Source organism: Caretta caretta, chromosome 1, assembly GCF_965140235.1.
Source record: "Caretta caretta isolate rCarCar2 chromosome 1, rCarCar1.hap1, whole genome shotgun sequence".
NCBI lineage: Eukaryota > Metazoa > Chordata > Testudines > Cheloniidae > Caretta > Caretta caretta.
Window position 1 is genome coordinate 250,276,202 of NC_134206.1, and position 15,267 is coordinate 250,291,468.

The 15,267-nt window shown below is 40.9% G+C and overlaps 1 protein-coding gene across 1 annotated transcript in view; it reads left to right on the plus strand.

Moving 5' to 3' along the window:
* The window catches only part of KDM7A (lysine demethylase 7A), a 94,272-nt gene that overhangs the window by 34,384 nt on the left and 44,621 nt on the right, over positions 1-15,267 (plus strand). Inside the window, exons 3-9 of the mRNA XM_048830868.2 lie at positions 1,415-1,532; positions 2,375-2,535; positions 9,330-9,471; positions 9,744-9,930; positions 10,539-10,701; positions 12,316-12,403; positions 14,166-14,272. Coding sequence (XP_048686825.1) covers positions 1,415-1,532; positions 2,375-2,535; positions 9,330-9,471; positions 9,744-9,930; positions 10,539-10,701; positions 12,316-12,403; positions 14,166-14,272 — 966 coding nt within the window. The remainder of the gene's footprint in view (positions 1-1,414; positions 1,533-2,374; positions 2,536-9,329; positions 9,472-9,743; positions 9,931-10,538; positions 10,702-12,315; positions 12,404-14,165; positions 14,273-15,267) is intronic.

The following is a 15,267-nucleotide window of genomic DNA, read 5'->3' on the forward strand; positions in this document are numbered from 1 at the left end:
AGGGCTAAACTCAGCTGAAGTTTTATTCCAAGCTGATGTGGTATGACACTTTTTGCTGAGGTACCTGGTTGGGAATTTATTTGGGGTTCGCAGCCTCTGAAACGATAGAAGCTGAGTGGAAGAGAATCACAATATTCATTGTGTTGGTAGAAAGTGCTAATGAAGTGTTGGCATTCTTTGCCATCAAATTCATGGTTGAACGTTTGTTGCTTCTAAAGGAAGCAATAGCCTTACATTCTGTCTGAATTACGGTGCCAAGTGGTTGATAGAAATTAAGAGTAATTCATAGAAGTATTAAATGGGTTTGAGGACAGGTGATATTCAATCATTCTGTGTTAAACTGGGAAGCTTTTAAGATTAAGTAAATTTGCCAGTTTTTCAGTTCTCTTAAAACAAAAAATGAGGTGGGAGACTGCATATAATTCCTTTGTGGCTTTGTGTAATTTTTTCAGTAACATCTGCGATTTGTAATGGTGTAACTGGCAAAGCAATTTATATGAGGACTTCTAGTTTTACATTTGTGTTTAGCTCTAGAAGTCTAAAGCCTTTTGCATGAATATACCATGTAGCTAATAGAAGAGAACCAAAGTCAATTGCCCAAAACCATAAAGGAACACCTATTTATCCTTTTGTTTTTATTAATATAAAATCATCCATCTGGAGCTTGATTGTATGTTGCAATTGCACCTAAAGGCTTCACTTAGGTCTAGAACCCTTGTGCTAGGCGCTGTACAAACATAATAAATAACAGTTCCTACCAAATAGAGCTTACAAACTAAAAGAGAAGGTGTAACCAGTGGATGGGGCAAACAAATGGGGTGAGGGATAGGATGAGTGGATGAGGGAGGAGTAACCAAAAATAAGTCATTTTAATAATGGCCAAAGACTAGATTTTTTGTATGTTTATACAACTGCTAGCATATCAGAAACCCCACTCAGGATTATTGGGATGTATTGGTCTATGGTAATATAAATATTAAGTAATAATTTAGTTTATCTTGAAGTTGTAGGATGATCTTATGATTAAAATGTAGGACTGAGCATTAGGAAACCTTAAGTTCTATTTCTGGCTCTGCTGTAGGCTTCCTCTTTAGTTTTCTGGGCGAGCTTCAGGCTGTTAGTGTTTGTATTCCCTTATTACAGGAGTGTTGAATTTTAAATCCTTATTCAGATGCTGCTTTGAGATTCCCAGATAGAAGGAGCTATAGAAATGCAAAGGATTAATGTTTTGTTATTACCACCGTAATATTTTAAAGATGACTCTTTGTTTATGCAACAGATGAAGTCAACTGAATTAAAAATAGACCGTCAGTCTAATTAACGTGATTGGTTCACTGATGGAACATCAGCCAGTCTGACCCATACCATCAACGCTGACTAATTTTAAATTTAATCCCTTTAAAAAAAAATCTAGTGAAGAAGAGGAGGAACTGGCACAGACATGACTACACAGAGTTTGAGGATGGTTCCAAACCAGTCCAAGCTGGAACACGGACTTTTGTTAAACAACTGCGGGCTCGCTCATTCCCAAGGTATGGAAACTTGCTTAGAAGTCAAATCACAAAAAGGGGAAAAACCTTGGGTATTGATCATGTCTAAAAGGTCTTCCTAACATGCCTCCACAAAAACACCACCATCACAAAAAACCCTTCCTCCATGTCTGAGATCTAATTTTTTTCATCCATCAATCAAATTACTACACATGGGTGTAATTTCCTATGGAGTCTATCACTACCAACCCATATTGTTAGTTGTGTTGCCTCTTCAGCATTTTCAGCCTGTCTGGTCCAGGAAACGAGACTCAGAAATCACTTCCCATTTTCTCTCTAGCGTAGACCACAAACACTGGAACAGTGGTTTATCTAGTCCCAGATGCTTCAGAAGAAGATGAAAGAGATTCCCCTGGTGCACAGTTATGTAATAACCTGGTCATAAAAGACATTTCTTCCTTATTCCAACAGTTAAGGGTTGGCTTACTCTCTAAAGCATGATGACTTATATCCCTTTTAAAAGAAAATGCTTTTTATTCTAATATATCAATGTTGTCCTTATCCGTGTAAGTGATTTTTTTTAATCTTCCTGAACTCTTGTCTTCAGTGACATTCTGCAGATTAATTATGCTTATAAAAATGTACTTCCTTGATTGGTTTTAAATTTGTTGTCTTTTAGTTTCATTAAATGTAATCAGCAGGCTTGCCTTCACCTTGAGTGCTTAATTTAATATAGTTGTATCCACTTATTTTAATTTGATTTATATTAGCTATGTAACTCCAATAAGATGTTTCGTTGAAACCTGCCAAAGTTTTTTTTGTTAATTTCTCTTTCAAACAGGTTTACTGGTTTTTTGGTGCTAATATTTTGATTTTTTTCCCAGTGCTGATGAAATCATTTTGAAAATGCATGGCAGCCAGCTGACACAAAGATACCTGGAGAAACATGGGTTTGATGTCCCTATTATGGTTCCTAAATTAGATGGTCTAGGGCTCAGACTCCCTCCCCCTACCTTCTCCGTTCTTGATGTGGAACGCTATGTAGGTAAGGGACTTTCTGGAATATGTGTGAATGCTTCAGCGTAGAGTGAATTAAATACAATAAATATTTGCAAAGCTACAACAGTTAAAGGATACTATATGCCTAATCTAAATTGAACAGTTCTTACGAGAAGGTTGGCAAGGGTAAATTAGACCTACGAATTTGGGTTTCATTTATGGGTATGCATGTGACGATTGTATGCCCATAGCTCTCAACATTCACACCTGGCAACTTATGGCACAAGCTATCAAAATGTGTGATAAATGACTGAAATGTTGAACAGCTGTATTTTGTTCTGCGACATACTATAAGCAACAGATTATAATGGTTTTTGAGGATGTTTTCTTACACTGTGAATCAGATAAGCTAGTTTTGTAATCTGTAGTCTAGTGATCGGGATGGGGGGCTTTGTTACAGATTTTAAAAATGGTTTGTCGCACAGTGAGAACATCTTTTAAAGGGTTTTACACTTACCAATTATTTATTGCTGCTGATGCATTGCACAACAAAGCTTTTGCATAAGTGAGGGTGTCCCGAGGGTGTCTGGGGTGTTGGGGAGAAGGTCCTTGCCTGGACTTCTTATGTGGCTCTGGGGGTGGGGGTGAACTGCACCAAAATACAATCTCCCCACCTACACTGTTAATACATGGAGGTTTATAGCTGCTGTTTGGGTCCAGGGACTCCCAACTGCTGCATCTCTGGAACCCCCGCTCTTCTCTGCCCCTTCCCCTCCAAGGAGCAGAGCAGCCTGAGAGGAAGAGAGTAGATTTCAGACAAGTGAGGAGGGAGGGTGGGAGCTGTAGGGCAGAAATATTCACAGTTGGGGAGGAATAAGGGAACAGGAGGAGACTGAAAGCTCAGGGTCAGATCAGTTCCCTCCCTCCTCACCTCTTATGTCTGCAGATAAATTTGTTAGTCTCTAAGGTGCCACAAGTACTCCTCGTTTTTTTTGCGGATACAGACTAACATGGCTACCACTCTGAAACCTCTCATATCTGTAAACTGTTGGCTCCTTAGTCTATCTGATCCTTCCCTTATAAGCTTTTTTTCTGCTCCCTGGGGGAGAAGTTCAGGGAGCACCATAGCTTCAGCAGGAGCATTTAGTCTTCTGTCAGGCTTGCTGGGCAGTCTCTAACCACCTCAGGACCATCTGAATATGTGTTTCAGTGGTTCAGTGAGACTGAGCCAGCTGCAGTGTGGAATGTGCTGCATAATATACTACAGCTAAGAGTTTTGTGTGTGCGCCTTGTACTTGGTGCCTTCGAGGAGCAGTGGGTGCTGTCCGGGGTTCTCTGCTCGGTGTCTCCGTCAGGTTTCCTTATTTTGACCCTTTGACCTCACCCCTGTCCCTGTTATCTCATTAGTTGTCCCCCGGAATCATTTGGCTTCCAGGTCCTGTGGATCCTCCCCTTAGGCTGGGGGGAGGTCCTTTAACACTTCCTGGATTCCAATAGAATCATCTCTTTTGTTCTTTTGATAGTATGTTGAAATGCACTACAAACAGGATTTCTGTGCTTATCCGTATTTTAAGAATCGGCTAGAATACACTCTGCAGTATTCTGAATGACCTGACTATATGCTGATTACTCAGTCTCCTTATTAATTGCTCATGGTTGCTCGGAAGAATAGCTGGCATTTCAACAATTCTGTGACTATTTTGGAAGTCTGGCTATTCCAGGGCAGAAGATAATTCCCTCCCACCCCCCCACTTCCACACACTCAGATTGGCACATCAGTTTCCATGGCTCTTTTTCAAGGAGTGTCCCTGTGTGTGCTCCACTTTAGGTGAATGTGTGTGTCTACACCAATGATTGCTGAATTTCAGTGGCAGTGCCTGTTTGGGTCACACATGTGCTCTCCTGTCTCGTGCCGCTCGTGGTGGCTACATAGCGCTATGCAACCAAACCGCCTTCAATTGCTTCTCATCTGTTCTTGACCTGAGACGGAGCCATGGTAGCGCCTCTTTGCTTGCTTCATGTTTACCTCTTAGAGTTAGTGTTGGCTAACTACCCTCGTCTCTCATTGTTTATTTTCTTTCTTCTTTATTTTCACCCTTATAGTATAGTGTGCCGTTAACCTTCTTCACCTGGGGGAAGGCTACTGACGGGCATGCCCGGATCCTTGCGATTTAAATTTATTCTTGCTAGGAGGCAATCCTGGTCAGTGATGGGCATTCTCAGTGTGTCCGATGTCTGGGCGAGACACACATACCTCAGAAGTGCCACCATTGCCACAACCTCAAGGCTCACACCAGAAAATCAAGGGACTTAAGTTGAAACTTATCCTGATGGAAAAGACTCTGCACTTGGTTTCTGACTCCCTGACCCTTTTGCACCCTGAACACCAGTCTCTGCCAATCCCAGTGACAGCCTCTGGCAGAGATTACCCACCACCCTCAAAGAGGAAGTCCTCAAAAAAGGTGGACAAAAAGCAGGCCACAACTTCCCCTACTAGGGAACCAGCTAAAAAGAAACACCCTCCCGGCTCATTCAACACTCTTGGTACTGACCACAGTCCAGCTGAGCCCCTCCGACTGACTGGGATCCTCCAATACTGCTGGTACCGTGAAAGGACCCTAAGAGGGTGGCCTCTGAGAGGAGTGGCAAAGAGAAGCTTACCTCCTCCTCCACGGTCCTGATGGAGCCGCTTAAATGTGTGGCACTGGGCAGCTTAGCATTGCTGTAGTCTGTTTTGCGACCTACCAATCACCTACTGCATAGCACAGCCAGATCAGAACCAACAACTGCTACAACTTCAGCGGCACCACCACCAACGTCCTCCTTGGTAACTGATGCTTGTGGTACTGCAACAATTCCTTTTCCACAAGGTCCTTCCAGTGTCTGCAACACCGGAATCTCCCCTTCTTGGTACTGATATTACTCTGGCATATGTGGTACAGTGCCAGTCTACACCCATATCCAGATAGGCCCCTCCTTCCTCAAGTGAGGAGGAGGACAATTAGGAAGGGAACATTTTACTTCTCATCCATTCAGACAACCACCAGACCAGATCAACTGGGAACAACCCACATTTCACCCCAGGGGTAACACCCATTGGTGGTATGGACATCCATGGATGCTGCCACCAATGCCACTCATCTGAAATTCAGGCTGAGATGCTCCCCATTCTCAGTACATGGACCCTCTGAGCCTCCGGAGAAGACTTCTGAAGAGCAAGAGGAGACTTTTTTTTTTAATTGGGAAGTCACCTTACCGACCGATATCTCTTCATCCTCTCTGGACGAAGTAGTCATGCTTCCTCCACCCCCAACAGCTGATGACTTTAGACAATTCCAGGAGCTATTTAAAAGGATTGCTTACTCTCTCAGGATACCCTTGGAAGAGGTTGCAGAGTCTCAGCACAAGGTGTTGGACATTTTACAAACACCAACCTCATCGAAGATTGCGATCCCCATAAATGAGGCACTCATGGATCCACCCAGATAATCTGGCAGGCCCCCTGCAACGATACCACCCACTTGTCAGAGACAGGAAGTACGACCCTTCTGGATTTTTTTGTTTTCATCTCCCTCCGCGCTCCCCCCCCCCCCCCGCCCGGCTTGTTATGGTATAGGCTGTGAACAAACTGAACAGACAAAATCAGTTCCAGAACCACCTCATACGATCAAGACTGGAATCGGTTAGACCTCTTTGGGTGTAAGGCCTATTAGTCAGCGACTCTGCAATTCAGAATTGCCAATTACGGTGCACTGATGGCCAAATATAATCTCATACATTATTCTAAGATGTCTGAGTTTATTGATTATGTCCCTGGTGATAAAAAAAAAGAAAAATTCAAAGCAGTCATCTCGGAGGGCCATCTTCTTGCATGGACAGCTTTACAAGTGTCGTTGGATGCGGCAGACACAGCCGCATAATCTGTTGCTAGTGATTGTTATGCCTCAGGCTTTGTGGCTCCACCTCTCTGGGTTTCTGAAAGAGTAGTATAGTCTACTATTGAGGATCTTCCCTTTGAGGGCCCGAAGTTGTTTGCAGCCAAGACTGATGACTTTCCCCATACCCTAAAAGATTGCAGGGCAACTCTTTTTTGGTCTTTTGGCATTTACACACCTGCACAAAGAAGGAAGCCAGGAAAATACCACTCAGTACAACGAACAAGGCCATATGTCCAACCATAGGGACAATCTGACCCACAAAAACATAGATGCCTACAGGTAGTAGACCATTCCTATCTCCACCATCGACATCCCAGTAACCTCCCTTGAAACAGCAACTTTGAGGGTTTGATTGAGGGCCCAAGATGCCTCCTGCATTTCCAAATGCTGAAACCATCAACAACTGTCCATCCTTTCAGAGACAGTCTAATCCCATTCTACCCAGTATGGCAGACCGTCACCTTGGACAAATGGGTATTAGAAATTATCAACACTGGTTGCTCAATCCCATTTACCTCCTCCCCCCTACCCAGCTTCCCTTCTTGTCCCTTTTCAGGGACCCTTTTCATGAGCACCTTCTACAACAGGAAATAAACCCACCTCCTGCACTTGGGTGCTGTAGAAGCAGTACTGACACAACACAGAGGGGAAGGGCTTTTATTCCCACTACCACTTAACTCAGAAAAAGAGCGGGGGATGGAGGTCCATTTTTGACTTAAGGAAATTCAAGTTCATGAGGGTTCAGTGGTTCAGGATGGTCACGTTAGCAACTAATAATCCAAACACTGGAACAGGGGGACTGGTTCTCAGCTCTCAACCTCCCAGATGCATATTTTCACATTACCATATATCCGTCGCACAGGAGATTTCTCAGATTTGTTCCGAGACAAGATTGCTACCAGTGCAGAATGCTACCTTTCGGCCTCTCTGCGGCTTCCCAGGTGTTCTCCAACGTTCTTGAGGTGGTAGTGGCCCACCTCTGCAAGCAAGGGGTCATGATATTCCCCTGCTTGGATGACTATCTACTGAAAGCTCCATCCCAGGAAGACACCTTAGAAGCTACTCAAAAGACTATGGCTCTCTTTTTGCAACTGGGATTACAAATAAACATGCAAAAAAAATTATGTTATCTGTACAAAAACTAGAATTCACTGGGGCCCGCCTTGATGCACTGGAGACCAAAGCCTCATTACCACTACACAGATTTGTTATGCTAATTAACCTGGTCACCACAGCACAAACCAGCCCACAGACATCTGCCAGGACCTGCCTGCAATTATGATGTCATATGACAGCAACCATATTTGTTGCACAGCATGCCAAGCTACATATGCATTGTCTTCAGGGTTGGCGCAGGACAGTATATGTACCGCACAGACACAGCCTGAACAAATGTCTCACAGTGCCACTCAAAGTCAAAACTTCTCTACATGGTGGACTTGACCTCACAATATGCATGTCAGAGTTCCCTTCATGCAAGCCTCTCTGTCAATGATATTTATAATGGACACATCTCTTAAGTTGGGGATCACACTTGCACAGCCACGCAGTCCAGGACAGGGAGTACCCCTCAGAGTCAACATTACACATCAACCTCCTGGAACTACGAGCAGTCCGCAACGCATGTCCATGCTTTTTACCTCTGATCAGAACAAAACCATAAAGGTACTATAGACAATATTGCTTGCATGTTTTACATAAACTGTCAAGGGAGAGCAAGGTCACGCTCCCTTTTCAGCAAAGCACAGAGATTATGGAACTGGTGCATCCATTACAACATCAACATATGAAGTACCTATCTACCAGGATGTCAGAACACCACAGTGGATTCACTAAGCAGAAAATTTTCTTAGGAGTGGGAAATAAACACCTTGGTCCTACAGAATATATTCAGATGTTGGAATTTCCTATATGTAGACCTTTTTGCTACAGCCCAGAATTCCGAGTGTCTGCAGTTTTGCTCAAGAGCAGGATTGGGGCACCGATCTATGGGCTCTGCTTTCCTCATCAAATGGGATGCTCCTCTCCTGTATATGTGTCCTCCTACTCCTCCGGTATCAAGGGTGATATACAAGATAAAAGCCAAACAATCCAGAGTCATCTGTGTGACAAGTGGGAGAACTAGGGACTCTCATGGCATACCCCCTATATACAGTCTTCTTCAAAGACAAGGTTCCTTTAAGACCACATTCCACATTTCTACCTAAAATACCTTCCTCATTCTACTTGAACCAACCTATTCGCCTTCCATCATCCTTCCCTAAACCTCATGAGAACAAACAAGAGAAGGTGATCCACACTCTAGATGTTAGATGGCCATTAGCATTCTATCTTGAAAGGACTAAACCCTAAACATAGACACAGGACCAAATCCCGCAGAGAATTAAGCCTATGACTGACTTTATGCATGCAAGAAGTCCAGTGGGATTACTCCATGCTTAGTTATTCATATGCTTAAACCTTTGGTGGATCAGGGCTATAAGCTTCATTATTTGCTTGTAGAAAATTTTGTAGTGATAAGTGCTCAGATACTGTGGTGTTGACTACTGTAGAAATATATATACAAATAAATGTATTCTTGATAACTTCCTCCTACCCTCTCTCTTCCTTACGATGACAGAAGCCACAAAACCAAGCATATGAACTAGCCACAGTCATGTTAGGTTCCTCCTTTTCCTTTTGGTTAACCACCAAAGTGGTGACTTATTTTTAGGTAAGGTTCAGTTATATTATTAAGTAACAGTAACAAATTATATCTAGATAAGATCTTGGTTTACTCTTGTCCCTCTTTGTTTTGGGGAGGGTTGGGTAGTGGAGTTTTTGTGTAGAAATGGATTGTCCTATCTTGCAGAAAATATTAAACATACGTCTTGTTAAAATGTTAATTTTCTTATTTTTACAGGTGGCGACAAAGTGATAGATGTAATCGATGTGGCAAGGCAGGCAGACAGTAAAATGAAGCTTCATAATTATATTAAGTATTTCATGAATTCTGATCGACCAAAAGTGTTAAATGTGATCAGTCTGGAGTTTTCAGACACAAAGTGAGTAATTGACTTTGAGACAACTTGACTTGGTCTCCTTTGAAATAGAGACTAGATTTTGCTAAAACAAAGGGTAAATGTAGAAGTATAATAATACTCTAAAATAAATGAAATGGTCTCTAGTAGACTATTTTGTGTTGGGATTTGGGGACAGTATGGAATCATATAGAAGTAAACATTTTTACAATTTGATGGACATTTAGGGAAGGTAAACATTTTAAGATGTCTCTCATCATTACTTGCACTTACCCATCATTTACTTACTTTTTAAGGATGTCTGAATTGGTGGAAGTCCCTGACATTGCCACAAAGCTTTCGTGGGTGGAAAACTACTGGCCAGATGACTCTGTCTTCCCCAAGCCTTTTGTTCAGAAATATTGCTTGATGGGAGTTCAGGACAGCTACACTGATTTTCATATTGATTTTGGGGGCACGTCAGTCTGGTACCATGTTCTGTGGGTAAGAAGGTCCTTGCTCCCTGAATGCTTGAAAATGATTTTGTCCTGTGTATATCTTCTTTCCACAAAAGAAACCTGTGTTCATGGATTTCCTCATGCATTTTAAATGAAATTGTTAATCTGAGAAGGGGGCAGAGGAGGATTACTGACTGTGCACTGTTGTTCAGTCCTCTGTACAAGTTGACCCACTAGAATGAAAATGCCAATCTGCACTTTCTGGCAGAGAGGTGGACGCTATCCCTAAGCGTTTTGTAGGAGAAAATGAATGAAATGACAAACTGAATTTTTCTTAAACGTTAGCTCACACTGCTTTCTGAATTGCAGCAACCATGTAGCTGAGGATGACTGGACATAACTTCCACCAGAACTAATAAATTATTCCTTAATGTGGCACTTTCCTTGTCCCAAAACCCCAAAAGGGTGGAATGTACTACATGGTTAGCTTCTGGTAGACCAAAGAGTGACACAGAGGGTTGGAAAACCTAGGAGACTCACACGGAAGTACAGGATATTACTATTAAATAACAGGGCTTGCCTGACAATAATACTGTTCATGTAAATGATTCAAAAGTTGTACCATACCTCATATGGGATATTTTTTGTGTACAGGGTGAGAAGATCTTCTACTTGATCAAACCTACTGATGAAAATCTGTCTCTCTATGAATCTTGGAGTTCCTCTGTCACCCAGAGTGAAGTGTATTTTGGGGATAAGGTAGACAAATGTTATAAATGCGTGGTGAAACAAGGACATACCTTATTTGTTCCTACAGGTAAGATTTTACCTCCTTCCCCCTCTCTCCCCCAGCATTTTTTGCACTTATATTGTATCACCAGCAAATTCAGGATATCAAGATATGTATTAAATTATCATTTTTAGAAATATCCTAAAGTTTGAAGAAGAAATTGTCTGTCTTAAAAATACTTGGAATTGGTACCCAAACAGAGCAAAATATCAGCCCTTTAAAATGTTTAATTAGTTGGAAAGTTTCTTAAGAAATTGACTTGGGTTTTTGTTACTTGATTCATAGTAGTAATGTTTAAGGAGAAAAAGACAAGATTAGAGCTTGATAACTTTCGAGCATGGATAGAGATTTGCCAGCTGTTTCTGCAGCAAAACATTTAAAACATATTTCCTGTTATGTGGCGTCCAGTCACTTCTAATATTTCTAAGGACATGCAACATTTTGGCCATTACTGTCTCTCTGACCAGGTACAAATGGACATTTCCTGTGATTGTTAGGTGGCCTCCAAAATATGTTCACAAATGGAGTTGTAATTCAAATTTAATCTTGCTTTCAGACAAGTAGTGCTTAATGGGTATGTTCTAGGTCATCACTTAAACATAGTTCAAGAAACCATTCTTGAACAAGGAGCAAATAACAGATATGAACTTCAAAGCCTGAAATTAGAAGTTGCTCACAGATAAGTACTAGGGGAGATTAAATGGTTTGGCTAATATTTAGCAGCAGGTCTGGGAACAGTTGACTGAACTTTTGCTGAATTGATTCTACCAGTAATATACATCTATAGAGTTGAATGGTTTGGGAAGAGGAAAATGAGTTTATGCTATTTACCTGAATTAAAGCTGTTGAAGGCAAACTTAAACTATATCCACTTTTAAGTAAGAAGCCAACAGATATATACTTTTGTGTGCATATTTGAAGTTATTTGAGTTTCAGTAGTAGCTGGGTAGAGACATACAATATTATTGGCCTGTGCTCATCATGTTAAATTGTGGTGTTATGAGAACAATCTTCCAATTACATGACAAATTAGTAGTGTAAGAGTAATTATTGTTCTTGGTTTTAATTTGATCATAGTTTCATTGGGCTATTATATAATGGCTACGATTTAGGATAATTAGTGGAAGTACCTTCTAATTCTTTTCTGAATAACTTAAATAGGGCTATAATTTCTTGTTAGATAAAACATTCAGACAGAAATATTTGTTTGTTACAAGTAACACCTAAGATTACAATGAACTGAAAGATTAGAGGGTTTTTTCTTTTTCTTTTGATTACTTTGAGTAGAGTCTGTTTCATGAAAGTCAATTTCCTTGGGTTTGTGGGTTTTTCACTTACCAAATGGGGGGAGGGGCGCAGAGGGAGAGAAAATGTTTTGTTTTTTTTAATAGGAATGTGGTTTTAAAACCATAAAGGCCTTGAATAGGTGTAACTTCTTTAACTACTATTAATTTAAAAAAAAAAACACACAGACCTAGATTTCAGATTGATAATGTCCCTTTAACTTGTATTTTTCTGAAATGCAAATGGTAACTCTCTGGCCTTGTATACACACAGAATTGATATCTTTGTGCCCACACCCAGGTACAATATTTTGTAGTGTAGATGTATATTAAGTTTCATGGTTTTTTGTCAATTCAGGCTGGATTCATGCTGTGCTCACATCTCAGGACTGTATGGCTTTTGGAGGAAACTTTTTGCACAACCTCAATATTGGCATGCAGCTCAGGTTAGTTTCATCTGTCTGTTTTGACTATACCTTTTTCCTCCACAAGCAGGACATCCTTCTATTTAATAGATAGTTTTCATCATGCTTGTTAAATGGGGTTAAATGGAGACAGGCTCTGGTAATGCACATTGATGACTTTTTTTAGTTAGATTGTGCCAGAAGCAGACTTTGATCTGTTTCACTTCAACAAGAATAGTCTCCAATGTGTGGTCTGCACAAATTTAATTCCATTCTAAAATGAAACAAGCTCTACTTTGGAGATTAGTATAAAAAAAAAAGTTGCTAAAACTGGTCAAGCTCAGGTGTGAAATTCTGAGATGGAAGGAGCAACCTTCAGTCAGGATTGCTGTCAGGACAGCTATATTAATTGTTGTCCAAGATGTGGAGCTGTATTCTAAACATACTGTTTTATTTGTTACAGTGGAATCCCAATTAAATCCCATCTATTAAAAGATTACACATTGGTTTTGTATCCTAGTTTTTATGAAGTCCAACTTTATTTTTGCAAGTGCAGCATGTGATGGGTTGGATCACAGAAACCCCCTTGGGGCTGCCAACTGATGTGTCAAGACTACTTCTGCCCCTGCTTTCCCTGCCCTCCCAGCTTGGGACTTCAGTGCCCAGCCTGGTTTGAGCCAGACCCACTAGCCTGCTGCAAACCCAGACCCCAGGTCTGAACCACGTCCCCTAACAGCGGTAGGCTTAAACTGAAAGCAGCTTAAGAAGTGTTCCTGTCTTTAACACTCAGAAGCTCAACTCCCAATGGAAGTAGGATTTATTTGGTTCCAGGTAGTAACAGACAGAACAAAGTGAATTACCAAGCAAAATAAAATAGAACATGCAAGTCTGTCTAAGAAAACTGAATACAGACAAAATCTCACCCTCAGTGGTGTTCCAGTAAAGTTCCTTTTACAGACTAGTCTCCTTCTAGTCTGGGTCCAGCAATCACTCACACCCCCTGTAGTTACCGTCCTTTGTTCCAGTTTCTTTCAGGTATCCTTGGTGGTGGAGAGGCTCTCTGGAGCCAGCTGAAGACAAAATGGAGGGGTCTCCCATGGGCTTAAATAGACTTTCTCTTATGGGTGGAGACCCCTTCCTCTCTCCTATGCAAAGTCCAGCTCCAGGATGGAGTTTTGGAGTCACATGGGCAAGTCACATGTCCATGCATGACTCAGTTTTTACAGGCAGCAGCCATTGCTTACCTGCTACCTTGAACATCCTCATGCACACTTCTTATGTGGATTGGAGCCTTCTAAGATCCATTGTCCCTTAAGTGCTTCTTGATTGGGCACTTAATTTACATATTCCTTTCTCAAGAAGCTGACCAAATGCTTTACAAAGGCTACTTAAAATTCAAGCCAGTACACAGCCAATATTCATAACTTCGAATACAAAAATGATACATGCCTACAAATAGGATTAATACGTTCAATAGATCATAACCTTTACAGAGAGATGTTCCATGGCATATGTAGCATAAAACGTATTCTAATTATGTCATATATACATAAGCATATTTCCATAAAGCCTTATGGGGGGCACCGTCACACAGCAGTCTGACTTGATAGTCAGAGATTGGATAAGATCATAGTTCAGTCTTGTCCAAATGTGGTCTTGTTGGGGTTTGAGTATGTGGAACTTGATTTGTTTTGTTTATCATGGCCTGTTGGTTTTCTTTTTCTGAACATTGTGCGAGTTGGATATTGCACTGATTAATTCTAAAATGTACACATATAGTAATCTTTCTAAATTATTTGTTTAGGTGTTATGAAATGGAGAAAAGGCTAAAAACCCCAGATCTTTTCAAATTCCCTTTCTTTGAAGCCATCTGTTGGTTTGTGGCCAAAAACTTACTGGAAACTTTGAAAGGTAACTAATTTCGTGTTTTAATAAGATTTTGAGCATCTTGGCTTTCTTTCACACTGGGAAGGTCATGGTCTCCATCTCATGACAAATACGTAATCTGGGGAAGTCGGGTGAGCTGGGAACATAGTTTTTGTGTGGCTTGAGTTCCTAACTGGGAAAAGCTTGTATAATTTGTTTACCAAAATCTGTTCTTTTGATTTTGCAAATGCTGCAGTGTTCTTCATCTAATCATTTTTGCTTTCAGTAAATGGTAAATCCGAATATTGATGTGAAGAATGACTAACAGTAGAACTCAGCCTAGGTGTATAAATTGATTACTCTGGTATTTTTTTTTTTAGCATTTGAAGTGAAACTCAATGTCAGGTTTTTTTTTCAGATGCCAACAGCATAATTGGCCTGTGAAAATAAATTTCTCTAAACAGTATTAAGTTTTAAGTTTGGACACACTGGGTATCTAAAATCCTGGGACAATACAGTCTTACTGGGAAGGTTAAATCTGACGTAGTATTAGTTCCTCCCTGAGAGAAGGGACCATGGTAAGCCTGATGGTTGTAAAATGTGTTCCAGCTCCTCTAGCTCAACTCTAAATGAGCTATCTTCCAAAGATATTGAGCATTTAAGATACATAACATCATGCATTATGTATCTCTGTAAGACTCTTCCTATTGTCTGTCTTGGTGAGTTTCTTGATTCAGTTTGATCAAAGAGACTCCTTCAAGAGATCAGGGTTTCACATTATCATCTTGAAGTGTTTATATGTCGTAACTAAGTGTTTGAGAAGAAATTCTTGATCCAGTGTAACCCTCTTTAAAGAGCTCAAGTAACTTACATGGGATATTGTTTCTGGTGATCGTCTCTTTGCCTTGTAGAAGCAGTAAACTCCACTTTTAGTGTAGCAGCCGTGTTAGTCTGTATTTGCAAAAAGAAAAGGAGGACTTGTGGCACCTTAGAGACTAACAAATTTATTGAGCATAAGCTTTCGTGAGCTACAGCTCACT